The sequence below is a fragment of the Magallana gigas genome, chromosome 7 (assembly GCF_963853765.1).
Source record: "Magallana gigas chromosome 7, xbMagGiga1.1, whole genome shotgun sequence".
NCBI classification, from domain to species: Eukaryota; Metazoa; Mollusca; class Bivalvia; order Ostreida; family Ostreidae; genus Magallana; species Magallana gigas.
Genome location: NC_088859.1, coordinates 25,037,107 through 25,063,091, shown reverse-complemented (window position 1 = coordinate 25,063,091; position 25,985 = coordinate 25,037,107). Strand labels below are relative to the sequence as shown.

The following is a 25,985-nucleotide window of genomic DNA, read 5'->3' as shown; positions in this document are numbered from 1 at the left end:
TTACCATTTTCTTTGTTGTTATTTGTGTTTGTGATATTTAAGCAGGCCGAATTTAGTTTTCAATGTTATCTAAAATGCAGTGTAATTACACTTTTTATGAATTATTTTCGATACCATCAATAAAACTGTACACAAAAAACAAAACACAATTAAAAATATTTAAATATTTTAAGAAAATTTATATTTTAAAACTAAACTATTTCTTTGATGACGTTATGATAAAATGAAGCGTTGTGGGAGTGTGTTATAAGAAATATTATAAAAGAAAAAGTAAAATTCGTAGGCGTAAGCCGTTGAAAATCTATACACAGAATGTAGCAATCCTCGAAGTATTTTTCTTAATTTTTAAATGAATCCATTATACCAATCTACATTTGTAATACTCCATATATGCAGCAAATTTGGTGCATTTTAATACTTTAAGATGGTCCACACTTAAAACTAGACGGTAGAATTAAGTATTTTTTTTAAACATTAAACATTTAATGAAGAAATGATAACACTAATCACATATTACAATTTGAGAAAAAAAGATTTTGAAGTGTTTTTAAAATATGCTTTGAACTGCGGAAAATGACAATTTCTTGTGTATTCCTACAGTAAATGTACCCGTATTTTGAGATGGCCCCTAAAAAGAACCAAAGAGTCGATTTTCTTGAAACATCGCAGATAAACTAGAGTTGGTGTTAATTACATACGGTTAAAAAATGAAGAGTTTTGCTATCGTAGTTTTTTCCGCAAAAATCCAAATTGGCCATCATAATTAAGCGACCTAAGACATTCGTAACTCCGTAATGACCAATAATACTTTCATCAGTATACGTATGGTTGGGGGTGGTGGTCCGAGGAGTTCCAATTATGGCTGACATAATGCCGGGATATCAAAGAAAGAACTTTGGGTAGGCCTTGATTAGAGGTAATATGATTTCCCATATTACATCTTCATTCTTGTCAGCCAAGACGAGAAATAACATAGGATCCCACGTACGATTTTTTTAACCCAGAAGCAAATGTTTTTGGTAGAGATCTTTATCAATTCACATTGTGCTCAGAGGAAACAAAGATTTCTTATTTATTTCATATTTATTTGCAATTTCCCTCAAGTTAACCATAGTTACATACGCTATTAATATCTATTTGACAAAATATCATGAAATTTCATACGATGGAAGAATCTTTTTTGGAAATCCTCAGGCATATAAAAAAAAATTAAACATAAATAAACATGAATGCACAAGTTACGGAAGCAAAACTTAAAATTAAACAAAAATGTTGACTTCAGAATTGTCAACATAGGAGATAACATATCTACATCAATGTGTTGTGTAACACAGACTATCCATATAAAGTTCATGGTGATATTAAAGTGGTTCGAATGCCGTGTCATCCCTTTCTGTTCGTATACTATATATGCAAGAATATAATGTTATTTATGTCTCTGTTTAAAATCAGAATTTGTTGGAGATTCGGTAGATATTCGTTTCACACATATCGATCTTTTGATAACCAATGAGACAAAGAAACTCTACAACAGAGTTTGGCTGAAAATTAATAAAATAGGACTTCTTAATCTTTATATTACTTTAATGGTTTGTCCCATCTTCTAAGGACCTCGCCCAGTCATAAAAATCATTAAATATATGAATGAAAAGATGAATTTAAAATAGGCGTCGAAGACATTTGCGATCCCGGGAATTATAGAGCTCAAAAGTGGTTTAAGTTTCCAGACTCCCTGGTAACGACTAAGGGATGAATATATAAAACCTAAGACGCAAACCTTCATTTCATAACTATATAATTTTTTTTAAATGCCAGACTCCGCCCTCGATAAAAAAGGGTGTCCATCGTTCTTGTTAAAATAATATTTTTATGATACAAAATCTTAATTGAGAGTATTTCGTCATATTTCGACATAACTTGTTGTATTGTGAAATATCTTTTTTTAAAGAATTTGCAGGACCTTCCGTGTTAATAATTAGCACTTAGCACTCATCACGTTTCAGGAGCGGCACTGACTACGTACAAAATTTCAAATTTACCGAAAGCTGATACTCTATAACGGGATAATGTAAACGAAGTCTTTAAAAGAGGGGGAAGCAGGCCAATTTATCACTCCGCTCAGTTTTTCGTTTTAATTAAACTTTATCTACCTGAGAGTGACTAAAAGGATATCCTCACACCCCTTTTCTACAACCTATTTGGTATTAGACTTTTCACAGAATGTATTCCTTAATTAGTTTGATAAGTCCAAAACCGTGCGCAACTCTTTGTGCGCAATAGAGACACGGGGTTTTTTTTTGTACGGGTGGAATTGCAACTCTGCGGTACGTCAACCCCCTGTAGAACTACAGTCTTGCAGCTATCAGTTGTGAAGCTGAACTGGTAAAACGTTAACTAAACCAAATCACAACTAGAAAAACCAGTGCAGAGAAATTTTACCCAAACATTCCTTTATAATTTAGAACAAACCTTTACATTAGCAATATATATAATTGCTTACACGAATATTGAGATTTAAAAAACCCCGAATGTCTATAGATATACTCTAAGGATTCCAAATGAAAAGAATAAATACCAGACCAGCTAGAGTTGTAACGATTAAATCTATTTATTTCCGTTGATAATGAATAAGTATTTGTTGAACATCAAATAACGGGTAAAAAAATGTTTTCAAATCAACTTTAAAATGTCTCTAAAAGTCGGTCAGATTGAGAATGGGGAGTGTCGGTCATGGAATTTTTTTCTTTAATTACTGCAAACGTTTGGCATTCTCACAGGGCTTGTCATTACTGTGGAGTTCTATTAAAGATATCGAAGTGAGGTGTGAAGATTTTTCTGTTCTATAGGAATATATGCTAGTATATATGGAATATATTTTTTAAAAATACAATTAACCTATGTCTGTCTGCCTGTCTGTCTGACGATAATTTATCTACATCCGGTACCATTTTCTACAAAACTCCTCTCTCTCTCTCTCTCTCTCTCTCTCTCTCTCTCTCTCTCTCTCTCTCTCTCTGTCTCTCTCTCTATTCGATGTATATACGTATTGTAAAGTGCATCTACGATAAATGCATCCTTTTGAAGGAATTTATTGTGGTTTATCGGGAGCTATAAAGAAAATGACAGACGTTATGACAAAATAGCCGCAAGAATAAAATAATACTGGTATCATAAAAACGCCCATGCCTGCTTCAGATTACCGGAATTTTATTTCAATTGAAGAATCTCTGTCTTTAGAAATGTTTATATTAATTCAAAGATTTTATGTTGTTAACAATCTCAGCTCGTCTCGGTCTTTTCGGTATGGTTTAACTGCATTAAAAGAACAAAGAATTATCCTATCGATGCAAACGTCCAGGGAACATTTTGCGTATTGCATAATTCTGAGTGTCTTTTATGAGAATTTTATTCGAAAGACATGCAAATATTCAAGTTGGTTGGAAGCAATTCTGATTAGAGTACGACATTAGTCTAGTTGACTGCTAACATACTGTTTTATCATTAAGACCAAATTATTCCAATGACAGATTTTTTTTTTACTTTGAATGCCAATACAACAATCCGACTTAATTAATTATATTTCTTTGCTGCATATAGGAATTGAGAATGTAAACAATAACGTTGGTTTTGTGAATTCAAGTTCTAATTTGTGAGCATTTGGAATTTCATATTTAGGGTAAAATTGAAACAAAGTAGAAACCCAATCGCAACTTCTCGGGCCTTTCCGGCAAGCTCGGAAAAACACGTTTTCCGAGCTTGCCGGAAAGGCCCGAGAAGTTGCGATTGAGTAGAAACCTTCTACAATTGTCTCGCAATTCGTCCTCGTTCTTTTAAAGCATGCGCGGATCTAGAGGGGGGGGGGGGGGGGTCGGGGGGGTCCCGACCCCCCCTGGAAAATGAAAATTTATTAATTTACATAGTAAAATTATCGCGAAAATATGCCTCGGACCCCCCCTGGCAAACACAATTATCCTTCGGACCCCCCCTGGAAAAATTTTCTGGATCCGCGCATGTAAAGTAACCTGATATGTAAGGATAAGTTCTTATTAGTTTCTTAAATGAAACACTTCAATAATTTGAAACCATTTACCCGACCCCGGGGGTTATTGTTCGACAAAAATTATATCCATCATATATATATAAGGCATGGAATGAAACTTGTTTTGATTCTCATTAGCGGTTTTATAATTCTTTTAATAAAAATATTTAAATATTCTATCCTGTTTTCATCCTTCATTAATATTAGTATGTCCCTTTTGGAGAGGAAACCTAACTCTTCAAATGAATAAATTGGAATGTTCTTCGCCTAAATTGTTTAGTGCTAAGTTTGTTTGCAATTAACTCAGTCATTTTCAAAGAGTTAAAACTGTGAAGTGATCGGACGGACGGTCAGACGGACAGCGAACTTAAAGTATAATCGACAGACAGGTGCCAAGTTAATTTCCAATGGCGCGTGGGATTCGATGCAATTCAGCTCTCAAAACGCTTAGATTCTCATGCTTTGAGCATCATACTGTCACTAAGACACTTACATAATTGAACAAACATTTTGTTCAAGCTTAAGCTCAACCAGCACAGGTGAAAAAAAAACATGTCTTTAATTACTGAACTAATTTTAACCATTCCACTGTAATAGTATCTAATATTACACAATTTCAGTGGTTCTTTGTTGCATTATTTATTTGATAAAATAAATCTCTTCTTGGAAAATTCATTATATAATAGCGATTAATTTAAAGGATATTTTATTATGCAATTCAATAATATGATCGGGAAACAAAGAACAATCGAATATGAAAAACACACAATTTTGAGTAATGAATGAGTATTCCTTTGACGTTAACAACAAACTACAATGTATTATATATATATATTGTACATTGTCATAGTACACAATCAACTAGTGGATGGTCACTTATCAAACTATTTTGGCGTAGTTAAATATGTTTTTGCAATCTTAAGAAGTGCCATATTTCATTGAAACTTCAATTGCAAAACAGTGGGTAATTGTAAATTGTCAAATGAGTTAAAAATAAATTGTCTTTGTAAAGAAAAATAAAATGAGGCGCAATATGAGCCAAACATATCAAATCGAGGGTATCTCGTAGACTTTGATTCTACATGTCATCATTTAAATTACTGCCTTTATTTTTTTTTTCTTTTTGTAAATAGCAGTTAAGGAGACAACTGATGCTTGAAGTTTGGAAGATTAAAAAAAATCTATTCTATTTAACTTATCATGAATTCCTGCGAATTAAGATGACTTCTAATGGGTTTCATTGAAATTCAAAGCAATTGTCGTGGTGTTAAAATGTATATATCGGCTAAAACCAATTATTGTACAATTTAAAGAACTTTTAAAATAAGAGACATGTTGAAACACAAATTGCAATTTTACTGTTTGTTTATACGGTTGACTTTAAATCTTTTCACCATTGGGTTCAAGCGTTTATTTTAGCGTTCTTCTGATTTCAAAGAATAAACGAAACACTCGTGAAGTTTGTTTTTTACAATATTTTCTAAAGAACACAAAGTAAGTTAATTTCCAACCTTTATCTTAAGAAAAATATATGTCATACTTAATTAAGGCCAAACAATGAGATACCGAATATATTGATAATTTTGAAACATATACAGGTGTGTATTTGGTCTTTGTGCAATTTAGCTCTCTATTATCTAAAAATCTGTAATTTTTTGTTAAACTAGAGTAAAGACCTTTAATTTTTGGTATTGCATATTCAAACATATTTAATAATAATAATATTTACGCGTTTTAGCCTAAAAGAAAATCTAAAGAACAAAATATCAAAGTTCCGAAAAACTGAACGATAGGAAAATTTCGGATTTTCTGTTGTGAGCCAGCTTCAAGATTAGAGCAGGCAGTAAAAATCTCTCAATTTGATATTTTTTCGGACAATAAATTTTTACAACACTTGAGGCATGTGCAACATGTTTGTAAATGTGTGTTTTATGATCTCAACAAAAGGGCTGATAAACATATATCTTAATCTTTATGTCTTTACAACCATCATTCGTGTATATTTGTAAAATTGAATTTCAAAAAAAGCTAGGAAGTCAAGTTTCCCCTAAAGTTTTCAATCCCTTGTGAAAAATAAACTGCACGTTTGGTTTTTTCCAGGTGCTGGTGTTTCTGTTTGTTAAAATTGCTACTTTGTCTAGCAAAGATTACTGACAGCAAAGGAGAAAAAAAATGAATAAAAGAAAACTGAACTTGAACACAACCAATGCTTATTAATTATGTTTCAAAATTTAATATTGGCCACATAAATATATATGCCTCGCTAAAAACAGGAATATCAATAATGATCGAGCGAGACCGCCAAAGTTTAATGAAAAACAGCGTATTAATCAGTTTTCGACTAATACAAAAACTCATCATATTAAACTGAATATCAATATATTTCTATGGAACGCCTCAGTTGCCTTATGTAGGTAATCTTCATAATATGATGATACTTCAACATTACATGCTGATACTTTAACATTACGTGATGGTACTTTAACATTACATGCTGATACTTTAACATTACGTGATGGTACTTCAACATTACGTGCTGATACTTCAACATTACATGATGGTACTTTAACATTACATGCTGATACTTCAACATTACGTGATGGTACTTTAACATTACGTGATGGTACTTTAACATTACGTGCTGATACTTTAACATTACATGCTGATACTTTAACATTATATGATGGTACTTTAACATTACGTGCTGATAGTTCAACATTACATGCTGATACTTCATTATATGATGGTACTTCACTATGCGGTGGTTCTTAAAATAGGGAAGTTTTAACATTGGGCTGTTTCTCTGTTTCAGAGATTGATCACATAGGACTGAGGTCCACTGAGACTAGTTTGGGTCATGTAAATCAAAGTACTGAAGTACTGTCGGGAGTGGATTTTATTGATTATTATCAATTTTAAAATCAACGATATGTTATAAAAAATTTTATAATATGAATTCTCGAACTTTTCCGACAAGAATTTCGAGAAAACCCCATATGAATCATGTTGTGTAATATTTAAAGATAAAAATAATTCCATCAAACTGTAATTCCATCAGTAATCGAAATGTTTCTAAAAATTGTACACGTCTAGATCCAAGCAATATTGAACTCTAGTCTCCTTCGACCAGATGCTCGGCTGTCTCCGTTAAACCCCGACTACCAAGAGAGACTTTCTGCTTGTCGGAGATTTACGGAGACAGCCGAGCGTCTGGCTGAACGAGACTATATTTAACTCTAGCGTAGGAATACATGCAACTACAAAAAACAATTGAATTGTTCGTACTATATAAATTCTAACTATTTTCAATGTATTTATAGATATTTTTCTTTTGAAAAACAATGGCACAACATACAGTACACCGAATTTATCTATTATTTACAAGATCTACGTCTTGTCAGCGGTGATGATTTGTACTTAGGTCCAAACACTGTTTCACTTTCGGTTTGCCAGAGTGACTGCATAGGAGAGTTGATTAAAATCAACTCTCAAAAAGCTGGAACTACAAATAATAAAAAACAGGATTCTGCTTGAAAAATATATGTTATTGAAAAACTGTAGATACTCAGATTATGAAAACCACTGGCAAACAATTTGTGAGAAATTTTACCAAGTTTTAAGACATATGTGATTGCTTAAACTATTCTCTTTTTTTTTTTAATTATATTGACTTGTGAACAAATATTTTGATACATGTACCCCCTTTTTTATTGTATTTTTTTTTATCTTCTATATCTTCCTTTTTCTCTTTTCATTTACTGCTATTATTTATTTATTTATTTTTTTTTTACAAGAAAACACGTTTTCACACTACACGGATAATCTATTCATTAGATTAATAAGATATTACAATATCTAGAATCTTGAAATGTATGAAATATGTCTGAAATATGTGTGTATGTGGATTTATGTGTAAACAAAAATATGAAAAAAATTAAAAAAAAAAAAAAGCTGGAACTGAAGAAGTACACAATACACTACAGCTCATGAGAGAGGATCTTTACGGAATAAAAATATTGTCGAAACATACGATTTGTGTTGGTGCAATGTATTTAGGCAAACGACAACCACACATGCAACTTATAAGATCATGCAAAGGATAAAGCATTGCATTGCTGTTGAATCTGATTTTAGCAGTGACTGTATTGTTGAACAAATCAGACTGAGTGCTTTCATTGCCCACTCTTTCACGTGGATCTCCAGGGAGAACCCATTAATCCCAATAAGTCCAATCTACATGTAACATGAATGACAGAAGTCTTTGTTTAGATGCTTTTTTTAAAAAAAAATTAGCTGTCCGCTCTGACTAAGCGCCAAAAGATTGGGTTCTGAATGCACTTTTTTAGACAAAATTCCCTGAAGGACTTTTCGTACTCCCTGATTTTTATGCGCTGAGCCCCAATGGACTCACAATGCAGCCATTCTTTAAAATTTAAAATGACCCATTTAAAAGACAACACTTAATCAAATAGTAGCATTTGTTAAGTATCTCGATCTAAACTAGTTTAAGTGGACCTTAGTCCAATCTGATCAATCTCTGAAACAGAGAAACAGCACAGTGTTAAAAACTTTACAGGCATCCACGTGTTCTGAGTTTTAGTGTATTTCGATCCCTAGGCGACGCTTCCCAACCCCTATTTTTAGAACTACCGCATAGTGAAGTACCATCATATAATGAAGTATCAGCATGTAATGTTGAAGTATCAGCATGTAATGTTAAAGTATCAACATGTAATGTTGAAGTATCAGCACGTAATGTTAAAGTACCATCACGTAATGTTAAAGTATCAGCATGTAATGTTGAAGTATCATCATATTATGAAGATTATCTACATAAGACAGTTGAGGCGTTCCATATATTTCTTATCCCAATATTTCTAAAAGTTTGCGTTGCTCTTGTAATACTATACTGTACTGTTTGTGGACTGCAAAAACGCGATCGAAGATAATACTGACGACAAAAGGGACACTTTAAAGCAAGCTGATACATGTGAATCATTAGCATGTAAAAATAACTTTTGAATTAAATTTGTGTCTCTACCGCATGCAATGTTACTTGCTCATTCGGATCAATCGGAAGCAGCTGGTACACGAACTTTTTATACGTTAAATGAAAACTACACACAAAAGAAAAATTAAATATACAGAAAATGCGGTAAAGTACGAGGCATCAGCTTTTAAAGCACCACGACACTTTTCGTCTAGTAACAGTTTTTATTAATGTTTATAAAATTTGTGTTCTTTAAAAACTGAATTTTAATTGTCAAGCTTGCAAACAGTTTCACGAATCACCGTTAGAGAAAAGACAACGGCAAATTTACAAAGTAAGTACATGTACATCAATATTCGAGCAATGCACTGGGTGGCTGTTGCCATAGTAAATCTATAGATTATCATAGATTAGAAATCTAATATCCTTGAGAGGAAGAGCTCTTTATAGGTACATAGATAAAAAATCAAATTTTAAAGATAAGTTTTTTTGGAATACTAGTATATTTTTTACAAAATAATAGTTAATGGCAAAACAAACCATTTTTGAAAATTTAAAACAAATCTGATCGTTAATTTGTTAACTAGCGACCCCCCCCCCCCCCCTTAACAAAAGGGTCAGTTGTTAAATTTCGCTGCATGTATGTACATGTATAAATCTTTCACACAAGTTTAGATTCTTGATAATCAGAATTTGTCGTGAATGAATTTCGAAACAAAATCTGAAAGGACTATATGTATACATGTATCGACCGATGATTTGACAAAGAATCGATAAGACAAAATGAATAATATACGCATCAGACTCTGTTATATACTAGTATTCTTAATCTTATCTAAATCGTTCCAAATCGACGCCAACCTCTTTGGGGAAAAAAATCCAGGAAGAGAAGGCATTGTAAAATTTTTATTTTAAGTTCATTCCAAATCGATGTACAGAATACTCTTTACAGAATGTGATACTAGTAATATGCTCGGGTGTGTGTGTGTGTATGTGTGCTTTGTTACGTTTCCTCAGATCTCCAATTGTCGACTGTTGTAGAATAATTTTAATTGTCGGCAGTGTAATCACTAGATCATGAAAAGAGGATGTTTTACCATGGATCGATTCTGCCATTTTGTCACGATATTCGCTTACTCTTTCACAATGACCCATGTACACAAGCATATCCGCCTACCCAAAATGCTCATGGGGGAATTTCCAGAACATTTGTCCATCAACTACTTTAGTTTGTTCCATTAGCATTTATTATTATTAATTATTATTATCTATTATGCTGTCAAAGCGAGGTCATTTGTCGGAACGTTTGAAAAATCGGAGAGAGAGAGAGAGAGAGAGAGAGAGAGAGAGAGCGAGAGAGAGAGAGAGAGAAAGAGAGAGAGAGAGAGAGAGTTTTAGTTTTGTAAGATTTTTGAAGAAAATTGTCCCTGGATGTAAATAAACCATCGCAACTGATATATAGTAGCATGAATCATTTCCCCATGGGTCGGGATCGGTTTGTGTGGACCAGGAAGTCAGGTTCAAACAACAATAAAATGGTCCTAACTTTGAAGGACTGTCGTTGTGTAAACAAGCATATAAAAAAAAATATCAGCGAGCTTATAATTCCCGCTGTCATCCACTGAGAGATATGGAATTTAAGCTTAGTCACTTTTATGTATTGAAAATCAATGCACCTGGGATAAAGGCGTACAGGGATTTTTTTTCATTTTCGATATAATTTGATATACATGGAGCAATGCAACGGGTAATAGTATTCATGCGAAGGTTGTGGGTTCCAGAGTGGTTCAATGTATAGCTGCACTGTTGTTGTCGTCAATAATTAACAATAATATGAGACTTCGTCGCTTCTTTTAAGTTGTATTCACTTATACTCCCTGTTTCTGCAGCATGCCTGTGAAAGACAAAAATCGAACTCAATATTCGTTTTGAGTTCTCAACTGGATGTAAGTGTGAACTGACAATCTTTTCGTCGCAGTGAAGCTCAATTGCAAGCGCGCTGCGTTTTCTTTGTTTTTGAAATTCTGCAGGATATTTTGGACCTTTAACTTTAGAAAATCGTAAGTCGTTCGTTATAAGACACTTTAGTTATCAAATGTTTTCTGTGAGCCGACAACATTGATTCTATCAAATCTAGCAGCCGCGTCTTTTAATGATTTATATATTGACTTCCATTAATTATTCAAAGCTGTTGGAATCATTAATCCATTCACTCACATCCCTTAAAATACTCGACCATTTCTTTTCAAATAACTGGCTCAAATGAAGCAAATCGCGTTCACCCACCCGAGTATTTTGTATGCAATATTTGCTAACATTTCAATGGGTTTTTCCAAAGACTGAAAGAAAAAAAAACAACAAACGTAAACAGGTTTAAAGGTCCAGAGTTTTGATTGCTTTGAGTTAAGTTAAATTTATTGGGGGTATGCTTAGTTACTTAAACCGATAAGGTCTGACAGTACGGAAGAATTCTGCACCATTTCTAAACAAACTTCTTCATGTCAGGTCTATGAAAGTTAAGTAAACTCGGGCTGTTTGAGCGGACCGCGGTGTTGTGAAATCTCTTTACGAGTGTGTGATTCCCTTAATGTAGGTGTAGCCGAGAATGGAGGAACTACCTTAAGCATGGTCGAGCTGATTCCTGTCAAATGTCTCAGACTCCAAACAAAACAACCTGTGCACAATGGGTAAGTAATTTTTTTTATTATGATTTCATTAGCTGATCGCGTGTAATCCATTTCTAATACACGTCATTCAAAACCTTTTAATTTATATATGACCATAACTGTTACACTGTATGATTATGGTGTTGTCTTCAGTGGGGAAGTGTTTACGATCCAAGAACTTGGTGGTTCTAAAACTACAAGCAATATAAATCGGTAACATTTTACGCTGTATAAGCATCCAAGTGTCATGTTGTAAATTTTGAATTCACTTCCATCCGTTAAATTGAAGAACAACGACAATGCACAAGGAACCTCATCATATTCATGCATGAAAAATAAAATAATAAAAAAGTATGTTTTGTGATTAAAAAAATACAAACTATCTCATGATTGAAATACATATCTAATATTTGATAACTCTGGTTGATGCAATTCTTAAAACATAATCTTTTTGAAATACATGAGCAAAGTAAACAAATTAAACAAAAAATTTACATGTTTAAGTACTCTCGTTTGAAATGGAAAAGAATATCTAATAAAAAGATTTTTAATGCCATTTAACAAAAAATATGCATGCAGTTATGTTGACAAAGGGGGAGATGGTAAGGCAATAGGAGAGCTTATTTGGAGCTTTGCCACGTAAAATTCGGTTCAGAAAGAAACCTTATATCTGTATGTATACAGCCAGGAAGTAGTGGATATAGTGACGATCAGATACCGGGTAGATAGATGAAATGACAACCCGATCCTAGAGATGATGCTTAGATATCCCACAATTCATCAATTAATGAACACAGGTTTCATGGCTTTTCATAGTCTCATTATTTATTCAGCGAGGTATAATATCACCGATACTCATTTTGCTGATATCTTCTTCCCTTAGACCATTTTTACACTTTGATCAGTGTGAATTTGTGTAGTTCGGGTGACCATCCATTCCATTCCATTTAAAATTCAGGGTACATTCGTACTTTAAATTGGTCGATTCTCCTTTCAAATTCAGAATAGAATAAACTGCAAACAGCTGCGGATGACAGAAATTGTTATTAATTCAGCTTCTTTAAACATTATATAAGACTCTGATAAAGCAGCTAAAAGGTATATTTGCGTGTAATTTTTCTACTGTAGTACCTGGCAAAGAGAGCTAGTCGATAATTATTTATTGCTTCTTCACTGAGGTTTTTTTTTTTTTTTAGGAATTTTCCAGGGTTTCTTGCATAACAGTCTTATTCATGACAATGTCTTATTGCTTTGAGTCAAAGAAAATTGCCATGTTTTGATAAATATTCGCAAATGCAGTTTGCATAGCGTTAATTGGGGGATAGGTTGATATCTTATCTTTGAAAGCAAAGTCAACATTTACAAAGCGTTTATATGTTCCAAAAATAAGAAAATGTCTTCAAGAAAGGGTATTTCGACACGTAGAATTAAATAGTGTTTGTATTAAGACCATGGACACGAATACAAAATGCATGCATGTGGAATTCGTGAGCTCGCGATTGTTTGGTCATTTAAAAGAAGGCACGACACGTGAAATAGATACCTATATCCATTCTAGCCCACGGTCTGCAAACTACTTTAAAGATTCCCAATCAGTGCTAGTTATTTTTTTTTAAATCAACAGCAGCAAAGATGATTCAAATTATCTGTGAAAATAACTTTTTTACAATCCTTGATTCCCAAGCACATCATCCATGACGATTTTATTTGGATGATGACAAAAATTATTCGATGGAATTTTTTGTTATGAGGTTATTTTAAAATTGTTTGATCGTGTTCTTCTACATAGATACTTAGGACATTCTAAGTTAAGAGGGGGAGGGGGTATCCACCACCTTTAAATGTCAAGTCATTGCGAAAAAAAAAATTGCAATTTATATTAGAAAAAAAATAGGTTTGTTTGATATTTGCTTGTAGTCAACGTAAGAAATGTAATTATCTTTATTTATTTATATGTTTTGGTCATAATAACTTTGTTGTTAAAAAGCTTCATCAATGGTTAATAATTGCGTGTTCTGTCATTATTGCTCTTTTAAATATTGAGTTCAAAAACGAATGCAAAAATACAAACTCCATTGTCATGCGGTGACTTTTCAAAGCCACTGATATATCAAGTTAATAAGAATGCATTCATCAGTACGTCTTTTGTTGCGAAAGTTTTGCAATTTCTATGCTTATATTGCAAATTGGTTAATCAATATTCAAGCAACAACTGCACATAGAAAAGAAATTTGCTCCTCACTTTGAAATATTATCGTAATTCTTTTAACAATCGATGCAAGTTCAGATTACAATTGTTAAATAATAATTAATTATTTGGTATACCATCATTTCAGAAAGGATAGAGTTTCCATATATAGATTTATAGTTGTACAAATAATTTATGGCGAAATTGAACGCCATGTTATAGAAATAGACCACTAGACGAATGCTGATTTTCCTCGTGATATTAGCTGGAAAAATAGGTTTATTGTGTCAGAACAGTTTTAAAAATAATCAAATTTCTATATGAAGTTAAAAAATCAAGTTCAACGTAGGCTATATATGTATATGCACAATGAATTTTTTAAAAAGTGTTTAAAATTACAAAACAAAATCTATCAATGTAGGAACACGTATATAAATGTATTAAAAGTACAAATCGGAAGAATAAAAAACAACTCTCTTCTTCTTTACCTTCCATCCCTAGGTATTGATTTTTTTCGTTACCATCAATCGGGGTTTAATTTTTGTCAGTTGTAAAATATTATGTTGCAAATTAAGTACTAGTGCCGTCGAACTTTTATTAGGATATATATAAAAAAAATCTGCCAAATAAAATAACAATATTGCGTCCTAGTGACGTCAGATGCAATTAGTTGCTGAGAGTAGAACGTTGTAACCATAATTGCTATCATAATGTAGTTGTTCATGCAACACTATATCGGGTATAATGAATTTCCCTAACATGTCTTCATGAGCCTGATCTATTTCTAACGGTTTAATATCGTTGTTTTCTTTCTACTGAGGTCTCGCTTTTAAAAATTGATTCGATGGCATGGCATTAACGTCTTTGCGACTTTCGTCTTTTAGCTGATTGAAAAGATTAATACCGGTACAATAAAGTATTTACAATTAGGCCTTTCATATATATGTGCATACGATTAATAACTATCATTATAGACACATACAACTGCATTTTACTTAGCCAAATCACGTCTTAATGTAAATTAGACAAACAAAAAAATCAAAACAAGTCATCATTAATGTCAACCAATACAAGACCAACATCACGCGCCGCTACCGGAAACCAACAATCAGCGAAGTTGTCTACTAGCAGACAACTGTTGTGCTTCCATCATCATCAACCTCAGTAAAAAGAGAAACAAAAAGAGGTGCTCAATTTTCTAAAGGATGATGATCATTAACAATAACATTATAATATAATAATAGATACCCTTTCCCATATCATAGCCTGTATCAGCCCTCGAATAACAATAACATATATAAAAACAAAAAGAAGTATTCAACTTTCTGGAGTAAAATGTTTAATGCCTCATCGAATCATTAACATTACCAACATCATAATACTGTGTAATACTACTAAAAATAACAGGTTTAATATTTGATGTGACATAGAAGTATGAATATAGCATTATGTTGTCAAAATTACTATTTTTAGGACCCAAAAAACAAGATCGAACCCAAGGAACTAGCGCAAAATTTACCTTGGCCTAAGAACGACAGGAACCTCAAAATTCCAAGTCATATCCAGAACTTATACTTGAAAATCATATCATTCTTCTGTTCATATAAATAAGACGTCGTTTAACAAGCCTGTGTCGTGTTTGCTTCGTTCTTAACATATATTTCAAATTATGATCAAAATTAACCGGCGAGTTTACATATGCAAAACTGAGTATTTAATAGGTCGGAAGTGGAAAAGTTCAAAACTTTTGATCCAAGCACCTTGAACAGAGGAGTCACCATTCCATATTTATTCCAAAACATTGTTAAATTTTTTGAGTCAAATTATGTATTACTGATATTCTAGTCTGCTTTTGCAGCGTATTTAGAACCATTTTAACAAGAGCTTGGACTTTGGGTAGTTGTGTCAAACAGCAATGTGACGTAGGCCTGTCTATTTCTTTGCTGGTCACTCAGTCATGGTTCTTTGAAATCAAAAAGATTTTGTCTGGCTCTTGAGCAAAGACTACGCAAACTGTGTATATTTCATTTGAAACCAGCGTCATTTTCAACTTGTTTTGACGCCAAAAAAAAGATAGTTACATCCTACCGAAAGTCCAAGGTCTTGTTAAAATGGTTCTATATGGTCTCACAATTCCAGTTTCAGTTACCACGTATATATGTAGAATGAAATTCGATTGTTGTGTACTGAAATTTGTAAATATATAGTATACATCTAAGCCAAAAAATCAACCTTGCTTCAATCAAGACCTACAAATGTAGGAAACTTTAATTGACAATCGCATAGTCACGAATTGATATCGATCCATTTGAAAGATTTAAATCTAGACTCTATAAATACAAGTCTATATATATAAATCTATAGTCTTTAAAAATCCCACTCTCATTAACGTTTTGTATACGATCACAGGGTCCGTCCGGTGTCACAACTATTGACCCCAGGAGTTGTTTTATTTTAATCTTAGAACAAGTTTTAAATCTTCGCAGGGATTTCCTTAATTGCAAGGATTTACTTCGAGTTTTAAAGACAAGTCCGTACAAATTCCAAGGCCAAACACGATGCTTCATAAAATTCTAATCCCATATCGTCTTTTAAAAAGCCAGATTAGATTGTCTCCTCTCGATAGGTTATTTGCAAATCTGGGTACACAATAAAGATTTTAATTCATTTCTTTTGGGTTTTTTAACTTAACGAAAGTAAATTTGTTTGTGCAGTTTATAAGGAAAGTTGGGAACTTTTTTTTCATGTAAAACCATTACGGAAAAATATCGAAATTTCGCATCATAAGCTTTAATACAATACAGTTTAACTAATGATAGGGGAAAATATTCGCCTTAATTTAGGCATTTGCAAATTTATTGAAAAGAACTGTAAACACTGCATAAAACAGATTCAATATTAGACAGTGCTTTTAATTGTAATTTCTAATGCCTGAGGTAGAAATATTAGGAGATATAAACATAGTTCACGATTAAATAAACAAAAAATAAAACAAAAACATTTAGTCTTTCTTAAACCAATTCTCTCGAGTTTGCATATTTGCGCGGATGTCATCATTCCTGTTATACTCATATTCAATAGTTTAGGATTCGGTTGCGCAAACGTTAGTAACATTAGCTGCAAGTTAGTGCCGTAACTAGCCTTTCAGTTAATCCATCTAAAAGAGGACTGCGCTGTTTTAAGTGCAGATCTGAAGAAATTCCCATTCAATTCCAATGTGGATGTCATCTTATTTTTTTTATTCATAGTTTTAAGACAGAGTGCACCGATTAGCTAAAAATGTTTATGCATCGAACATGAAATCCATAAAATGAGAGAGTCCTAAAAGTCAAGACGCTTCGCTTCGGTTAATGAATGACTTTAGAACTGCTTTAATTAATTGTCGGGGTGAAATACGTCCTTGCTCACCTCAAAGTTAGTCAAGACTAAACGAATAATCTAGATATAAAATAATTTAGTCTGTTTAAACGGCATGATCGTGGCTGGGTAGTTCAGCCAAGCAATGTATCGAGTGTACATATAGGATACAATTGAGGGTTCACGCTTATCGCGTAATGGTACCTTGACAACCGGTCTTGTATTTCTAATATTGTTTTTTTTAATTTGTTCGTACCATATCGTAACTTTAGAAAACAAACTATTGATTTTTTTTTACCACCAGACAACGGTGTCGAAATGATTTTCCTAATGATGCGCTAAAGGGTTTTGAACATTCCAATTAAATTGATGCTCTTAAATTATTTAGCACGGGTGGCTTTTACGCGACAAGAAAAAAAGAAAGATGCTGAGTCATATCGATCGTGATAAAGTATAGAATTTATTACGAAATTCTGCATTGCGGAAAGTTGACCCTAATTATGTTTTATTTCTGACGAACAGCCCAAAATACACGAGAAATGCCACGCTATATTTCCTAAGTGATTGATGGTAACACCAATTACAGGAGCGGCGAGCGTGTTTCTTCTTCTTCTTCTTTGGAGACAGACCATATACTTTAGGTGTTGATGCATTCTGATATGATGAGCCATGTTAGCTTAACTTGACCGGTAGAGAACCGGTCCCGAATTCGGTTCCCTGGCCCAGTCACCAATATTTGTTCATTCACTCTTTTTCTACCTTTTTTTTTCAAGACACCCTCTTCCTCTTTTCCTATAAATATTCAATTACTTTTAAGTTCTTTTCGTCGGAGAAAATACTTCCATCCACTGTTAGTACTGATTTATTTTCCCTTTTTATCTGAAGAATTCGTTCTACAGCCAAAACAAAAATATATATAAAAAAAAAAAAAAAAAAAAAAAATCTTAAAGCTTCTGAGCAGGCTATAAATATGAGCATATGTCGTACTTTTATTCTAAACTCGATTTTTAATATCCATGGATTATTTCTTTTATGCAGTGGAATGTAAGATTTCCTGGTAGTTGTATACTAGTAGTAATTTTCATATACGGTAGAACTGACACTTAACGTTTTTAATTGACAGTACTAGTATTTTTAAAAAGTATACCAATGAGGGAGTCAGCGAGATTTCAGCTCCCCGAGAGCAAGTCTATTTCCCGACGCGAGTCCTCGGGAAATAAGCTTGTTTGAGGGGATATGTTTTGATGAAAGATGAATATGTGTAGCCAACCAAAAAGAACGTTTGCAACAAGAATTAACACTTACAGTTATGAACATTCTTGATTTTATTTAGAATATTTTGGAACTTTTTCTTTGATGAACAAAAATTACATAAAGTGTTCTGAGTAGGTGTGTATCAGTTCCTCGAAGTGACGCGTCTTTTTGCAGATTTTGGGCTGATTTGTGCCAACTTTTAAAGAAACAACTGATATGTACAAGTAAATATATAATATAAATGTACTCTATTTTTCGGCTCAGGTGAGCTAAATAAACTGTTTTAATAGATATATAAATCCGAGGCTCTGTCGATGGATAAGTTAACAAAAAAACCAAAAACAAAAACAACCCCCCCACCCCCCCCCCCCCCAAAAAAACCCAGTTAAATATCTCAGATAAGCCTATATGATGAATGAATGAATAGAAAAAAAATCATTAGAAACAGTATATAACACTGATTCAATAAGTGCATCTACTATTTATGAATTACGAAATTATATAATTGATCAATACGAATGTTCTGTATTATAGCACAATTATTGAATAAATTACTCAAGGAATATCAAGGATGTGTTGAAATCTATTTTTAAATGACACATACACGATTTACTGGAATGTAATGGCGGGTAGTCGTTATGCTGGCTATTAAATATTTCAAGCTTCGGTAGTTCTGGTGTATCGATTGGGTAAACAGTCGAACCCGAGTGGAAGAAGGGTCACTGTGAATACATTGTGACTGTGTGTGTATGTGTTTATTTCCTTACCTCGCTGTCGTGTCGATAGACATGCGAACAAAATATGGAGAGTGAAAATAGTGTAACATTTAGGAAGAGACTAAAGCTGAGTCTCCTGGCCATCATTCAGGTAATTTACGTTGTTTGTTATAGTTTGATATTATCGTCCAAGTCACAAAGCGAAGCGCTGTCATGGATTCATGACTGGGAAACATGGCCGATCTTCTGTCTTGGGGTAGGAAAAGATCGATTAACTTGTGGTGTCATGCATTGTAAGAATATTGTCCGACTATATCTGTGATATTTTCTTCTGAATTTGAGTTATATAATCGAAGATCTAAGAAAAATATTGTCATCTCATGTGAACAGGTGTTTTCTCAATATTAACCTTTCTCTTCTAGTAAACTTTTGATAGGCCCTTAGGGGTTTCCGCAAAGTGTTGAAAAGGGGGAAATGGTTTAATATGCAATTAGCAAATTGATTGAGTTTTACATATATGCAAGCATATACTGAAATATCTCAGTCATAATTCTTGAATATTTAATGATTATTATGATTATTAATAATTTAATGATGTCACCATTATTAACCCTTATTAATTAGTTTGTTTGGCAGTCATTTGATATAATTTGGGTTAAATAAGGAGAACAGATTAAACTCTTTATTTTCAAGGATATTAATTTATGTAAGAGGTTTACAACACTATAGGTTTAGACTTGTCATCTGGACCATTAATTTGAAGAAGGATTTAAAAATCAGAGCTATCAGCATTTATAAGAACAATAGACACTAAGTATATATGTTAAGCCCTAGACATGGGGTGTCCCTTGAAGACTGCAGAAGTTAAATTGACCAAAACCAATGAAGCATGCTGTTTGTGAAAAAGACTGCAGAATTTAAGCTACACGAACTATAAATCAAAACAGATAATCTTTTCTGAGAAGTTTAAATACTGTGCTGTTTTGTTACTATTTTGCTACATGAATTAATACAAGTTATGAAATACTTCTTGCCTATAGGTAATTCAATGAGGAGTATTGTATATTGTGCATTTTGTTTAGAACAATGAAATTTTTTGCTGATGTATCATAAGTCATAATATTGGAATATTATCAACTTTTATCTACCTGATTTATAAAGCCAAATTTAAAAATGTGAATTCTCTTCATGTCAGTTATCTGCAGTAAGTATATACAAGTATACCTGGCAATGATTTAGAACCAAAAAAAAAAAGCTTCATCATTGTTTTTAAGGAAGAGATAGCTTAGAAATATTTCACAACAAATGACGTTCTCTTTGAAATAGTTTATTGCGTTCTTTACTTAATGTGTGCATACACCTGTAGTAAAATCTCGTAAAGTTCAAGCCGGGCTCATAAATCATGCATAGAATATTCACGAAGAAGGTGTGACGTGACAAAGTTTAGTGAAATCTGTAAAAACACAATAAACTCACAACAACAACAACAGAAAGCAACACGAAACTCTTGTGATTTTTAGAGCATGGAAATAGTTTTGTTGTGGAGGAATGTGTTTATTTTTTTTCCACAAAATTATATGTATGGTGTATACATTATGATTTTCCATCGTTGATGAGAAATTTGTTGAATTGAATGGGAAAGAGATGACTCTGCACATGTAGATACTATCATGCCATTTTTTGTTTTAAGCATAAATGAATTTCTATCTGATAGTCGGTCGGCTGATTTTCTTTACGTTTGTAAGAAACCAACTGATTTCTAACGATGTGATTTATTCTGACACATGATCTCAAAGAGGAAGAATTCTGAAAACCGTGGCCATATTTTTGAATGAACTTTGCTTTCAATTGACAGAAGTTTGAAAGAGACCTCACAATTAAGTTGTAACCCTTTGAATAATGACGCAGACATTTGAATTCTGAATACCTGGTAATATTCATACTAGATTAGAGTATTAGATTTCATGCAATCACATGTAACAGTATTTCATATACCGGGTAATTTTACCTAAAATGTGGCCTAAATATGAATAATGATTTTTCACAACTGTGTTACACTGAACATAATATAAAGAAGAGTCTGCATGGCCATCTAAGCATAAAATATGCATGCGGAAAGCCAATACCAGAACTCAAAATAGATGGAAGTACTAGTATGCATTAGGTTAGAAGAAGGAGGGAAGGAAATGTATGTATGTATATCTTTGTTTTGTATCAAAGGTTCACCTCTAAATGGATGTAAAGGAAGGAAGGAAGGAAGGGGGAATAAATTAGAAGATAATTAGAAGTTATCCCAAACTTCATTGAAAGATTTTTTCCCCCATTTTACTAGTTCTTCACTAGAAACAGTTGTTTTTGTTTTTGAAATGGAATTATTTTGTACATTAGCAATGGCACAGCAGTATTAATTACTTTTTGCTCATTGAGGCAATTACAAAATAAAAACCTTTACATTTTTTAAGTTTTTATTGTCTGTTTCTTCTTTATTTTGTTCACACTTCAATGCAAACAAAATAAAAATAGCACCAGTGTTGGAATGAAATAGAAACTTTTGTAGAGGTCATTAAAAGATATTTGATAGACAATGGAATAAGTTAAAATTATCTTTGCGTATGTTCTCTGTGGTCAATATCCACTGGTACATGTGTAAACGTAGAGGCAATGTCGATTGTACATGTTGAAGTGGATACTGAACAACAAACGTCAATACTAAGTGATATACAAGAATATAGTCATATTACTATTCATCTCCATCTGTCTACAATCGATTGCTTTTGCCTCTATGTATTGTAGACAACAAAGGAGAGATTATGGTCATATGTTGTGCATCAATGATATTAAACATGATCTGCTCTCTCCAATGAGATATGAATCTTCCTTTTACAAAAAATTTCCTTAACACTTGTTGCTGTTCTTTGTGAGCGTCTTAGACCCGTTTTATAAGTGGTGCCACCCTTTGTCATTTCAGATGCCCAGGATGCACTCCAGCTCCACCCAGTGCTGCCTGTGTGTGGTGGGGGTATTCATGTTCCTCATGGGGATCATCATGGTCTCCACAGGAGTCTGCCTTATCCTCAACTATGGCTACTTTGACAATGCACTGTTCCCTCCGGAATTACAGAGCCAAGAAGGCAAAAGGACCGTAGGGATTATTTTGACAGTGTCTGGATTTGCTGCTGTGTTTATAAGTGTCCTTGTGAGCTCCATATACTTGTGTTCACGGAGTAAGACTCCTTCTGTGCACTCGGATGAACTCAACAATATTCCAAATAGTGGCAGAAAGTCTTCTGCTGGAAGCAGGAATAAAGTGGCCTCCTCTGATGCCAACACTTCTACAGGGAAACATAAACAGTCCTCTCATTCAACAAAATCTCAAAATAAGAGCAAGGACATGCACTCTACCGCAGTGCCTCGTGCAAGACATCCCAGAAAACGCAAAAAGCAGAGGATTATGCAGAGGAGCAAACTAGAGGGCATACAAGAGGCAGACGCCATTTCGAGAAAATTCTCAGAGAAAGACATAAATGTTACTGAAGATGTAGACAGTCAAAAAGATTCTCAGGAAAGGGAGTTCGTTGCATATGAAATGCAGGAAGAAGTGTTTATTGCAAGTGAACACAAAGTCTCATCTTCAAATTCTGTTGGAAGTTGTGATGACTTGCCACAAGTGGACAATCCATCCTTTTCTGATATGCCCAAAGCCAAGGATGATTTTGACCGGTCTTCCACCTCAAGTGGATTCACAGGATCAGAGCAAACAGACAGCCTTCACAAAGTGGAAGGGAGCATGGACCATCCAGTGTGATGTTATTGCAGCAAACTCCATCAGGAATTAAGAACATTGCTAGTCCCACTGATCATTGAAGGACAATTTTGTCATCAGAAGGACTGTATATGATGAAGGTTTGAAATATTCACTTACAATGAATAGGTTAAATTTGCAACAATATTCATCTCAAGTTCGACCATGATTTTAAAAATCAATTTGGTTCAAACACAAATATCATGAGTAGGTTAAACTTATTATTGATCGAAAATCCCACAATGCCTTTTCACAGCATTTTAACATTTTTTGAATGAAATTGTATCAAAGTTGAAATATTGACTGCAGGCTTGATCAAATTGTTTTTTTTATAAAACACATTCTATCGATTCAGAATTACTTATAACAGAAAACATTTGCTAGTTCAAAGCTGCACTCTGTTTCCCACTAAATAAAAGTTGAGCAAAATGACAAATTATTTTATGAAGCCACATTATGTCGAACAATTTCATACATTCTCTCTCAACTTTCTTTAAAACATCAAGAAAAAATTGAACATGCATGAAACACATTTATTTATGTGTTGATTTAAGGGGACCAAAATCAACTTTCATCATATACAGTCCTTTCAGCGAGGAAGCTGGTCTTCTGCTACTCATGAGAGAATCTTTCATCTTATATATATATTATATAAATCTATATGTATACAAATTTTGTGTGATAACAAGGGAAGTGCTTGTATTGTAACTGCTTTAAGCTTTTGTATAGACACAGTTCTAGATGTAGTTAAACTTTGTGGTTTCATTCAGGGTTTATTTTCTTCCATTATCGTTAATTCTCTGTTGATTAGAAAATCTGACAAGGAAAGACTACTGATGCTGTGCATTATGATTGCATGTTGTGAACATTTCACAAATTTTGTAGGTTCAATGCAATTTTTTTTTGTGTGCAAATTATTAAATTATTATTTCATTATATATTTTTTTTTTTGTTAGTACACTTTGATAATTCCATTGCACCCCTACCCCTATCCCTTTATATTTTGTGTTAGTAGGCAAAGCTATGCATAATATTTTTGGAAATTCAGTTTGATTTTCTAATCTGAATTGCTTTTTTAGCCCAAATTGATCATTTTTTTTGGCTGGCTTTTTTAAGTGATGAAATAAATCAAATCAAAACTAAAAAGATATTTTGTGCTTTTAGAAAAAGAAAACGAAAAGAATTCAGATCTCAATTTTTACCTCCCATCCTGTGTACATTTGTGGGTGTATTGTGCAATCTAATCTTAGAATGAAGTCACACTAGTTATATTTATTGTAGGAGTGAATTGTGAGACATTACCGCTCATTTGGATACTGCTGACATACAATGGTCACTGCCAAATAGATCCTTTGTATTACCTATAAATCCTAAGTTACATGTACCTTTTACAGATGTAAATGTTAGGTGTTATTCAAGTTTTCTTTTTGTGTATTGGTCTTGTTTCTTTTGTTATTTTATATTTTTCTTTGTTCTGGTTGTGTGTTAAACTGATGCTAAATTAATTACTTGTATGTAAGGAGTAATATAAAAAGTGTTGGTGTTAAGTATCTGAGTGTAGATATTTTTTTAGAGAGAAAGAGAAAGAGGGAGACATAGAAATGATGTAAGCTTAATATTTCAAATCAATGCAATCATCTTCCTTCATTGAAGCATGTAGGAGATGCAAGTGTTCCCATGCATGAAGTCCCAGAATCATGGTTTTGTGACAGAAAAAAAGGTTAACACGCTATTATTGTGACAGAGAAAATGGTAAATGTACTGTTTGTGTGACAGTAAGCATGATAAAGCATTTAACACCGTAGATACACTGTTATTGTGATAGTTGACATGATAGATACATTGTTATTGTGACAGAGAAAATGGTAAACTGTTATTACGACAGTAACTAAGCATGATAGATACACTGTTATTGTGACTGTAAACATGGTAAATACACTGTTATTGTGACTGTAAACATGGTAAATACACTGTTATTGTGACAGTAAACATGGTAAATACACTGTTATTGTGACTGTAAACATGGTAAATACACTGTTGTCATGATGGACAGTGGACCTGACACAAAAGCTCACCCCCATCACAAATTTATAAATGGCTGTATATGTTTTAAAAGTATTTGAAAACCTACCTATATACAGGTACTGTTACAGGTTTTATTTTAAACTTTATGTGAACATCCTGAACTTGACTATTAGCCAGAAAACCAGTCAATGATATTTTACTTTGCAATTATTTTGACAGGGTTTCTCTGATTGAATGCATGATTTGTTGTATTGACATCTTTTTTAGTATTGGAGTATTTTGTACTGTTTAAACCTTTAAAGTGATAAATAATGTTATTGTTATTATTTTATTGCATTGAAACGAAATAAATTTAAATGATTTTTTCATTTTTTTATTTTTATTTAATTGAGATATGAATGATGAAAGAATTTGTTAAAATTCAACGCGAAAACTTGAAAATTTGGAAGTAAAGGGCCTCCTCTCCTTTTTGCTAATATTTAGGGGTCCTGTAGAGTAAATAAAATTACCCGTCATTATTTTCTGTAGTCTGGACATGACATACGACCAAGATGAAAAATTACTCTTTTGCATGTATTTTTCCCGCATAAGTAAGTACTTTGATACCATTTAAACCCAGTATGCGATAAAAGTCCCTAAAAACGCTTTCCTCTATGAATAGAGCTCAATAGAGTGTGAAGCAATGAACAATGTGTACGTTAATACTAATAGCTTCAAAGAGAACTGAACGATTTGTTTTCATGTAACGAACAACCGATTTATCGATATCAAAATGTTCGGTCATTAAAACCTCAAGTTTAACCGAGCGATGATGAATTTATATTGGTTTTTAGAAACCAAATACCGTCGTAAAATCAATTTGGGGTGTAATATACTTGCTACAACAACACACACAGGAGTTGCGCTGAATTATTGGTACAGACTGAAGATCTTGTAGCTACCCGAAAT

General features: G+C 33.1%; 1 protein-coding gene across 3 annotated transcripts; it reads left to right on the top strand.

Moving 5' to 3' along the window:
- The first annotated feature begins 10,779 nt into the window (after window positions 1-10,779).
- Window positions 10,780-25,402, top strand: LOC105348979 (uncharacterized). 3 transcript variants are annotated; one of them, XM_011458602.4, is made up of 3 exons: window positions 10,780-10,975; window positions 11,623-11,716; window positions 22,179-25,402. In XM_011458602.4, coding segments are annotated over exons 1-3 (933 nt in total). In that variant the 5' UTR covers window positions 10,780-10,973; the 3' UTR covers window positions 23,016-25,402. The 3 variants fall into 3 exon arrangements, with proteins under 3 accessions (XP_011456904.3, XP_065921720.1, XP_011456905.3); XM_066065648.1 differs by having other exon boundaries at window positions 10,782-11,089; XM_011458603.4 differs by lacking the exons at window positions 10,780-10,975; window positions 11,623-11,716 and adding an exon at window positions 19,177-19,361.
- Window positions 25,403-25,985: the final 583 nt, after the last annotated feature.